Below are 11,466 nucleotides of genomic sequence, written 5' to 3'. Positions count from 1 at the left end.
CTAACAATTAACTATCTTAACCGAATAACTGATTAACCAAAACAGTCAAAATTATTCTTTATCAGTATGGACAGCAATCGAACCAAAACCCACCGCTACAAAGACAAGACTCCTACCCATTACTCCGATCGAACCAAAACCCACCCTTAAAAAGACAAGACTCATACCCATCATTGTGCATTATTCATCGGTAGCCTATTGTTAAGTCCTCATGAGTCGAAGAAAATGTATGCAATTTTTATCATTTGACTCTCTCCTGTCGGCCGTTCGGCCTATAAAAATACTATAATAAGTCTGCCATTTTTGAGCCACACAAAATAAATAAATAATTCAAAAGCATGTGTGTGTGTGAGTGTGAAGCTGGGCACGTGTCACACGTCAGATCAAGGGACATTCTATCGATGCTGCCTATGACGTCCTTTACGATGGTCACCTAAGTTGAGATAAGTTATATGACAAAATAGGATGAATTGATACAATGCATCCATCTCTTTCTCTCTTCCCCAACACATCATCCCTCACCCCACCCGCCCCGGCCCGGGCCCACGTAAGTAAAGACAAGAGTTGAGGCTGAAAAGTTATGAGCAAAGGATTTCAGCCACACAATTCGTTTTAAGAATTGCTTCTTATGCTCTCAAGGGCCCAAGGCGAGGGACGCGACTCTCTTCCCACCACACCTTTAATAATAAATAATCTGTGGGATCTAAATCCCCTGATTGTCAAGTTTTTTACAGTTTCATTAATGTTATTATTCAACAGTTTTATTGACAAAAGGGATGTAAATAGTATTTTGAGGACGAATAATAATACTCTTATTTTGTTTTTTATTAATATATGGGCTTGTTGTTTTTTAAAAGTTTTTTATGAGCTTTTTTAGATGGGATTAATCCAGCTTTTGAAATAAATATACTTGTAAATGATAATATAAAAATACAAATTAAATTGTAAACATTGAACAATATAGGTACTTATAAATCGAATTCTAATATGAGAAAAAAAAATCTATTTATAAACTATGGGCGTTACAAGTAAATTGAAAATATATATATACGATAAAATCCAATTGAATTATGTTCTCTAGAAGAAAAAAATACAAATGAATTGACAGAAAGCACTTGATTAGATCAAGGTATTCTTTAATGATAGATTGAGAGAAACTTGTTTGATGAGATTAGGTTTTCTTTGATGAGACCAAACACGCTCCAAAGAGAGAGGCAAAGAGATGGAGAACGCAAGAGTCAAAGAGAGAGGGGTTGAAGGGAAGCTACGGTTGCGGAGAGAGCGGGAGAAAGAAAATGAGGCATTTTCTAGTCCTTTCAGGTTTTCCTAGATGAACTATATATATATATATATATATATATATATATATATAGGCACAACTGGATATTCCTAAATCCTACTCATATTTCTCTATTCGCCTGCATATGTGCGGATCACTCGTCTAAAGTTAAGAATTAAAAATTTTCCTAAAACCCATGCAAAAGGACGGATAGTAAATACGGAGCAAATTTTATCGGTACACCTTGACACCCCTCACAAAACTGACCAACTTCCTCTTTTCTTTTTTCTTTTTTGTTTGGCCTTCAATTGTGCGGGTGATTTTGATCCACCTTCCTTTAGTATATTATCTTTCCTAAGTGGGTGTATTCATTACTTTTCATAGAAGATGATTGACTAATATGATGTTCTCCTTCTAGATGTGTACTTCATGCAATGTTGGGTTTTGGTGAGCTTGCTAGTCCTTTGAGGCCACATTTGGTTTGGCTGTCCTATGGACCTAGCGGAATGTCAGACGAGCTTGTAGGCCTAGCAGGCTATCGGATGAGCTCCATACTTTCATTCCAGTAGTCCCCCATTTCTTTAGGCCATGTTTGATTTGCGGAATATACCTTTGAAATGGACTAACTAAACCTAGGTATAGCTATTCCTTTATTTAATAACACACCATTCCTGAGAATAGTTTATTCTCATAGGACTACTAATCCTTAAAAAATGGAATACATTTTTCAAAAATACTCATATAATATTTTTTTTATTTTAAACTTAAAACAAAATAAAAAAAAATAAAAAATATGAAAAATAAGTGGTCGGCCACCCACAGAAGAGGTTGGGGGTGGTGCGAACACCCATTTTACTTTAGGTTTTTTTTAATGAGTTTGAAAAAAAAAAATGGGGTTTTTTGTAATTTTGATTTAATTTTAATTTTTGCATGTATGTTGTTACCAAACTAAAAAATATGGATAAATATTCTATTTCACACTCATTTATTCTTAGTAGTAGCTAGTTTTTTTTTCTAATAGACTAGACATTCTGCGAACCAAACAAGACCTCTATTTGTGTAGACCAATAAAAATTAAGTTAGTTCCCAAATGATGTATTACCATCTCATGAGATTTATTATTTTGAGAAATGTGTCACAAACTCATCGGATGTTGACACATCATTTGGGAGCCAACTTTTAAGAAGAAAATTTGGGATGTGTAGCATTTATTTCTCTTTCAGTTTAAGATAATAGCCTCCATTCCAATCGGTAAGGTTGAACCATAATTTGTTTTGTTTTGTTTTTGTGTTTTTTTTTTTTTTTTTTTTTTGACATGTCCACACAAGAGAGGAGAGTGAGGATTCGAACTAGTGACCTTCGCTTCATAAGGCGTGATTCCCAACCGATTGAGCTACCCTTTAAGACTGAACCATAATTTGTTGTTACCGGCCCCAATGCTCCCAAATTGTCAATGTACAAGATTAGAGTAGTATTATTATATAACAAAATGGAATACTTTTAGACTTTTAGTGAATCTGATTACAGCGGTCCATTTGATTAATTAGCACCGTAATTTGCGCCTGTGAACCTTCATTATTAGCCTGCTACTTGTTTGAGACAATGGCACACACACCTTCCAATCAAAACTTAAGTGGCTCTATTGCAATCCAAGAGTCCCCTCCAGAATTATGTTGTCAGTCTCCTGTCGGCTCTCACTTTGTCATTCATTTCTATTTCTTCTATCCCCCCCTGCCTGCATGTAGACCATCTAAGACTGTTTAAAATTGCATAAAAAATTTTTAAAAAATTTTTAGTATCTACAAAATTATTTTATATAATTAAATACTTTAAAAGTACTTGTTTAACGTTTTAATTGGTATAACGTTTTAATTGGTACGACATTTTTAATGATAACACACACACACACACACACACACATATATATATATATATATATATATATATATATATATATTAGGCATTTCCAAGAGAGAGATTGAAAGTACTTGTGAAAGTACTCCAAGATATATCATTCGGCCTACCAATATTGGATCTTGGCCCAATTAAACGAAAGGCCAAGAAGCTTCTATTTTTAGGCCCACAATGTATAACCACCACCGCCCCAACCCAAAAAAAAAAAAAAAAAAAAAAAAAATTGAATGTAATAGAAGGATAGACTTGGAAGTTGGGTTTCAAAACCATTGTATCTGACCATAATCTTCTTTTTTTTTTTTTTTTTGAAACACTCACCATAATAATCTTCTGAATCGCGGTTAACATCTATCAATTAGAAATTGCTGAAGCTGGTCAGATTTGTTTCACTAATTAATACCCTGATCATTGACTTTCCTCACGTAGAAGGAGGAAAGTCAATGATCAGGGTATTAATCTAAGTATTACAATAATAAGCCGATATGTTTCACATAATTCAAGTGCAATCTAAATCATGTATATTTAAGTTCTTGAACAACATTCTCCCTTTTTGCAAGCCGATTTTTAGATGCAAGTTTTATTCGAAATTTGTATAATTTAGTATTATAGGCAACCAGCATATCTATAAGATCGAACGAGTTGCAACTATGTGGTCGTGTCACGGAATGAGTGACCCATAGGCTGGATTAAAATCATGTTTTGGTACTATGTATGTGCACAGTATTAAGTCATTAAATTATAAATAGATCAGTGAAATGACCAAAAAAGAAATTGTTACCATCGGATCAATGTCGATTGAGTGCGCCACCATAAACGTTTGCTACGGATTATAGTGGTGTGTTACGATCTTAAGTGTCTCATGTAGCATAATCATGCTTAAAAACTCATGCAAAGCCTATCTCAACCTGTTTGATCACTGGCAACTAAAGGCCCCACGATATCGAATCACATAAGATGTTATGTAGATGTTATATGACTTCAACGGTTAAAATTATCTGGAATCATGGAAGGCTGCGGAGCTTCCCTCTTGTCAAACAGGGATATGAGTTTCTCACTTAGACTCTCGCACTCCAATCTTTCCCTTCTTTCCACCTGCAATATGACCCAAACCAGAAAAAGTATTAGAAGAGATTAATTGTAGCCTAATTAATGAATTAATTTGTTATAAATTAAATAATATTTATACGAAAGCAAACCTGAAGATGTAAATTAAAAAAGACCCTCCCTTCAATGGACTCAAAGGATGAGGCGTTTAGCAGCACAAGCCCATCATCCTCTAAACAGACAAGGATCTCAGACAATAATGCATTCTTGTGCACCGCATATGTCGATATTTGAATCACTACTTCTCCTCCACCATCAAGTTGAGTTGCTGTAACTGTCGACAATGAACTCCAAGCTTTGCTTTTTGGTTTCTTCTCTTGACGAGTTTCAAGATCTCCTTCCCCACAAATCCTCGACAAAAGGTCCTCCTTCTTTTGAATCAGCCCCATCACTTGCTCCTGTAGCTCTGGTATGTACTTCACCACCCGTGAAACTGTTGTCGGAATGCTTGGTTTCTTCTGTCAACGTATAACGACATCATCAAAATAGTCATGAAAAAGAAAAAAAAAAACAAAAACAAAAACAAAAAGAGACCCAAGAGATACAAATCCGAAGGTAATTATATATATATACCATTTCGTCTGCCCCTGGAAGCAGGGAACGGAGAGTGGAGTACAAACCATTCATCTTCTTACGACGATCACGCTCGCTGGCGTTATGGAAAATCTTCTTCGACACAATTTTGGAATCACCAGTAATGGCTGTCGGTGGTCTTGCCGGGTCGAGCTGGAGTTGTGTCGGATGATAATTAGTAGAGAAATTGATGAGTGACTCCGATATCTTCGATATCTCGGGGTCTCCATGCACATAGCTCTGGTAATTGGTTATGGGATTATTCTCTAATAAGTACCATCCATTATAATTGGATGGCACCAGTGGCGCCGGTGATAATGCACAACAACACATGGTGGATTGGTTGTTTGGGATTTGGATTGTTAATCAAGGGAGAGGATGATGACATGTATTTATAAGATTAATTGGTTGAGGATTGGTTGGAGATTGGATTATGAAATTGTAAGATTGTTAAGACTTAAGCCAATTACCTAAGCAATAATACTTATTTATTAACCATTTACTATGGGAAGCTAAACTAGAAACTACACTATATAATATAAATAGGATTGGTTGGAAGTTGGTATTGTTAAAGCATTCACATTGGTTTATGCATATTTTTATGCAATTATTCTAGTTTAGGTGATGGATTTTAAAGGATACCATGCATCCTTACTTGCGCTTCACAAAATCACATATTAACCTTTTAATTGTACATTTTTTTTAAAAAGCTCTTACTTGCGATTTGAAAACCCATATTTTTTATGTTTTCAAATTGAATTTTTTTAAAAATGCAATCTTAAACAACTTATATTCTGCGATTTGATTTAAAGTTACATTTTTTATTTACAAAATCGCAATGTCAAAGGTATAAGATTGGTTTATGAATTAGGGTGCGTTAGAGATTGCGATTTCTTAGACAAAAAGTGTGATTTTAAACATCGTAAAAAATTGATCATTTGGAATTACGTTTTTCAAATCGTAGACGAATTGGTACTTTTTTGCCAAATATGGTTTTAAACACCAAATTGCAATTTTACCAAATATTTAATTGCATTTTTAAAAATCACATTTTCAAATCACTATTTTTAAAATCGCAAACTCAATTATACCCTTAAACTAAAACACAGTATCAATCATAGACTTGTAAATCACAAATTAAGAAGAAGAGGAAGTAAAATAAGAAGATTTGTATGAGTTGACGTCAATTCTTCCTTTTCTTTGTCCCCACTTGGAATACTATATACTTCTCTACCTAGAGAGAACTTAGCAGAGATTGGACACGTAAACTGCACGTGCCCTAACTGGGCTTACCACAGACATGCACGTGGCTGAAGTGCAACATCGCGTGGGACGGTGGGAGGCACACGTACTTTTAGGTAGGGCTCCCAATCTTATTGACAAAACAATTATTTAAAATGCAAACATGCCATTCTTCTCCATATATCATTAGCCAATGAATAAACTGGTGACATCTGGGGTTCTGAGCCCCTTTAGCTTCTAGTACCGTCTTGTGCGGCCCTTTGAGAGGACCGGGTCACTTGTTTGACCCATTTCCTACCATTTGTAATTATTGTTGCACTGTTTTAGTTCGTTTTGGGTTTGTTGTTGGGGAGCCCACCCCTTTTTTGTTGTTAGGATCTCCCATTTCTTTTTCCTTTCGGATCAGAAGTAATAAAGATCCTCCCATGTAGCCCTTTCCTTATTTGCTTAGAAAAAAAAAAAAAAACTTGTAACGAAATATGAATGTTTTAAGGAGAAAATACACTTTACCTCTTAAACTATTCACTTATTTGCACTTTTAACCTTCATGTTTAAAAAGTGATATTTTACCCTCTAAAGTATCTGACATCGGCACTCGATCTCATGAAGTACACTTTACCCTCCTGAAGTTTTTTTTTTTTTTTTTTTGTCATGCCCCCTGAAGTATTTTGAGTTAACACTTTACCCCCAAAACTTAGGAGTAACTAAGTTTTGAGGGGTAAAGTGTCAACTCAGGAGATAAAATATCAATTCAAAAAATTTCAAGAGGGTAAAGTCTGTTTCATGGGGCCAAGTGTCAATGTCAAATACTTTAAAGGTAAAGTGTCACTTTTAAAACATTGGGGTTAAAAGTGCACATGGGTGAATAGTTTAGGGAGATAAAGTGTATTTTCCCTATATTTTAAATTACCTGCAACTTTCAATTAATGCATATATATAGTTTATAATTGTTTGCTCTTGATTAATTAGTTTAATTAATTTCTTTCTTCTCTTAAAAGTTTTGGGAAAACTCCATTACTTACATTCTCTGAAACACTCTCCCCGAACCGTAAACAGTTTTACAATGATAATCTTCAAGTTTAAAAATTTGCAATGCGGGTATTATTTGTTTTGGTCCCTTTAAATATTTTAACCTCTTTTTTATTAAAATGCCCAAAACATCCCCTAAAAACAAAGTGAAAATTCAAAAAAAATATATATATATAAGCTTTGCTTTTTTTTTTTTCTTTTTTTTTTTTAAAAAAAAATGAATGAAATTAAAAGGGATTGAAACATGAAATACTGAGATTGTAAATTTTTAAAATGAAAGAAAAACAAAGAAAAATAAAGAAAAATAAAATCCATTAATATGGTGATGTAACTTGGTAGTACTCGGGGCAACATAACATTGGATAGTAATGGCCATGGGCCATGGCCCATAAGCAGGATGTTCGTCATGCCAGACCTCAGCAACCATTGTTAATGACTTTTCAAACCGAACCGTACAAGTAATCTGGTTGATCTAATTGGATATGGAGGGCACGTTTGGCAAATGTTGTCTCTAGTTTTTGTTTTTAAAAGTGTTTTTTAAAGAACAAAAACAGAAAATTATTTTTTGTTATTTTTTAGTTGAAAATGTGTTTCAAAAATGGAATCCGAAAATAGTTTCTAAAAATTGAAAACAAGCCATTTGGACAACACCAACTTATTTCCCAAACCACCCTCAAAGAAAGAGATTCCATCAAGTTGACCCTTAATATCAAAACCTAAATCATAAGGCAAACCGATCGTCTCAATTTCAAGTTAGTGTACTTAGGAGGGGTGAATGGTTATTTTTTGGACGATTTTACCCTTCCTAAATACACTAACTGAATGTTCTCCATTTCATAAGTTACATTAAGGGCTTATTTGGGTGTGCATTTGAGGAGCTTAAATGTGTTTAACATTTAAAAAATTCAGTTGCAAAAAAAAGTACATATTTGGTAAAAAACATTAAAAGCGCTTTTAAGAGTCTAAAAAGCCTAAAAATTGTAAAAACGCACTTTTGGCAAAAACTTAAAAATGAAGTTTTTGCCAAAAAACACTTAAAAGCTCTATTTCTCAAACACAATCACAAACATGGTCTATGTTGGGAATAAATTCACGCTACAAGCCCATCAGATTTTGGGCCCAAGACCGACAGGGCTGTTAATTAAATAGCAGGAGATACAATTCAGGTGGGACTCTGTTAGAATAATATGGGCCACAAAATCGTACTTAAAGTTTAAATTAGAGTAGCCCAAGTGCAATTAGAGCTCTCTGGACTCCCAATTAACTAAAGCAAGGAGAGCTATTCAAGCTTATCTCAACTCTGCAAGAGATAACTCTTCAGAAGAGCTAGTTCAACCTTATCTCAACTCTTCAGGAGAGATAATTCAAGTCTACTTCAACTCTTTAGTCTATAAATTGGCCCCTACATAAGGTACAAAATTACCTTCTCTCATACCAGAAATCACGGATTAGAGCTCAATTAGGTCCCTTTGAGCATATTGATTTATTGTGTACCGACGCACCATATTTCGCTAAGAAACTGACTTTGGCATCGAAGTTTCCACGACATAGACACTAGCGGACCTTTGACGCTTTTGCTCTTGTTTAGCGATTTGGAGTGCACGACGACGACATATTGAAGAAAGCGCATGCACCATGAAGAAAACTATTCTAACAGTCTAAATCTTCTTCTCAAAGTATCACCATTCACCACCTAGCTAATTGGTGACAGAACTATTCATAGACTAAGGGAGCTCAACGCCCCCCTTGGTTTTCAATTTTTCTTTGGGTTAAATACTCTTTCGCCTCCTAGGGTTTCAAAACTTTATTTTTTCCCCCTTAGGGTTTCATTTTTATCACATGAGGTACATGTGGTTTTCATAAAGACCAAGATGTTACCTTCGTTAAAATTCCGTCCAAAACTTAACGGAATGCCACGTCGGCACCAATCAAATGTCACCCATTGGGCTCCTTGGGGGTGGTTGTCCAGCCACCCCCTTTGGCCATGCGGGTGGCCTGGCCACCACCCCATTTGGCCGGTTCACCACCCCCAAGGAGCCCAAGGGGTGGCTTAGGCAAGAGTGTCTTTGGCATGGGTTAGGCAGTGATGGAGTGGAACAAGGCAGTTGGCGAACGTTTGGTCGTGGGTCTGGAGGATTTCTTTGGCAGCGTCCAGGGAGGAGGTGACAACGGTGGTGACAGTGCCAAGGCAGAGGGACATGAAGGGGCTGTAGAACTTGGCCATGGCGAAGAGGGTCTCATGGGGGTTGGGGCCGTAGAGCATGACAATGGCAGAGAAGGTCTTGTGGGAGTGGCTCGCCAACCCCAAACCGGCCAAATAGGGGTGAACAGGCCACCCCCATGGCCAAAGGTGGTGGCCAGCCACCCCTCAAATGGCTTGGGACAAACTTTGGAGTATACCCCCACTTGGGTTGTCGCCGTTGTCTGCAGTGTCATCGTCCTCATCTCTCTCCGTCGAGCGAATCCTCCATTACCTTGGCAAGGCATGCATATATATATATATATCAACAAACTTTCTCCTTCATCCCGTGTCTCTCACTCTGCTTCTAATCAATCACCATTGTTCAAATTTGATATTTTTGCAGTATCTCAAGAAGAACAACCAGAAGCCTTTATTTGAGGCCTTACAGAAGTTCAAAGATGGTCGTCACACCTTCACTCCCCTATCTCACTCTGTTTTTTGTTTCTTTTTTTTGTTTCTTTTTTTTTTTTTAATTGTGAATATTTTGTTGGGTTTTGGGTAAATGCAGAGTTGATGTTGTTGGGGTTCATATCACTCCTACTGGTAGTGTTCCAAAATTGAATTTCCAAACTTTGCATATTTGAGGACTTAGGCAACAAATGGTTGCCCAGTGAGATTAAAAAAGATGCTTCTTCGACTGCCCACTTCCAAATCTTCTTCAATTTCTTTGTTCCCAGGGCTGCCTGTCGTCTCCTTACCGAGCCCTCTGCTTCTTCCACCGGTTCATGTAAAAATGTACTTCAACTTCTTTTTTCTTTTTTTTTTTTTTTTTTTTTTGAAAAAATATATTTTTTTTTAATCTTTTTAATTTTTTGAAATATATTTTTTTAAAAAAATTAATTATATGACACGTGGTGATATTTGATTGGTGCTGATGTGGCGTTCCGTTAAGTTTTGGACAGAATTTTAACGGAGGTACCATCTTGGTCTTTATGAAAACCATAAGTACCTTCTCTGATAAAAATGAAACCCTAAGGAAGAAAAAAAATAAAGTCTTGAAACCCTATGGGGCAAAAGAGTATTTAACCCTTTTTCTTTTAAAATTTGTTTACAAAGTTGAATATATATGTATTTTTTAGAGTTAATCATGTTCATATATATTTGGGCACCTCCGGATAAAAAGCCCTAGTTCTGTCGAGGGCCCTACACCTAATAAATGTGTAGGTTGATGATTCAATATGGGTGGATTCATACAGCCCTCTCAAAAGTAAAATGATTTAAATAATTTGTATAGATTTCACAAGCTGCCACACTTGGTATCATAATTACCATTTTTTTCTGCAGAATCATCCAAAATTGCCATGGACTTGGGGTATATCTGCAACTTGACATATAGAATTAACCCATGCATATAAAGCTCCTTCTGTACAGCATAAAGGTTTGAATAAACCATCCAAATGAGCTTCCCAAGTCCAAAACTAACTTGGAAAAGAGTTGCTATATATTACGCTGTAGAAGAAAAAGTCCACGGCATAAAAAATCCCAAATAATCAGCTAGTAACCGCGTTAAAACATAAATAAATAAATAAATAGTTGATTAGAAACCTGTGGAAAGTGCATGAGTTTCCTTCTTGAAAAACTGGGGGAGATTGGTAAAGTTTTGATATCTGCAACTTGACATAAATAACCATATATAGCTTCTTCCCATGTGTACAGCTGGTGGAGTTGGGTGGAGCTAAAGTACTTGTTATCTGGGTCTTGGAGCGTAACGCTCCCAAAATTAATTCGAAAGGATAATTAATTTGAAATGTCAATCTTAGAATTCTCAAATTAATTAATTGGTAATTGACTTTATCTATTGCATGCATTAACAAATTGATAGTGTGTCATATGACTCAACATCCACCTCATCATCATGGGATAAGACATGGGTGGTAGTTCTTAACTTCAATTGTTAACTTTATCCTTTAATGTCAATATTTGTTAACATGTGTAGTGGGTAGTGGGTAGTTTACTTAAGATTCTGTATAATTATTAGTTAAGTGGGTACTTTACTTAGATTGTTGGTAGTTTTCTTTAGTAAAAGTAGTAACCGTTGTTGTATTAAGTTTATATATATGTGTGTCATTAGAAGAGGAAAGAT

General features: G+C 35.7%; 1 protein-coding gene across 1 annotated transcript; it reads right to left on the bottom strand.

Moving 5' to 3' along the window:
* Positions 1 to 3,921: 3,921 nt before the first annotated feature.
* On the bottom strand, positions 3,922 to 5,203 carry LOC132162256 (transcription factor ORG2-like). Its single transcript, XM_059572516.1, has 3 exons — positions 4,871 to 5,203; positions 4,390 to 4,755; positions 3,922 to 4,285 (listed from the first exon to the last, which is right to left on the bottom strand). The coding sequence occupies exons 1-3, from the start codon at positions 5,201 to 5,203 to the stop codon at positions 4,172 to 4,174; spliced, it is 813 nt and encodes a 270-aa protein (XP_059428499.1). The 3' UTR covers positions 3,922 to 4,171.
* Positions 5,204 to 11,466: the final 6,263 nt, after the last annotated feature.

The sequence above is a fragment of the Corylus avellana genome, chromosome ca9, assembly GCF_901000735.1.
Source record: "Corylus avellana chromosome ca9, CavTom2PMs-1.0".
Lineage (NCBI taxonomy): Eukaryota > Viridiplantae > Streptophyta > Magnoliopsida > Fagales > Betulaceae > Corylus > Corylus avellana.
This window is presented reverse-complemented; position numbering and strand designations above follow the sequence as displayed.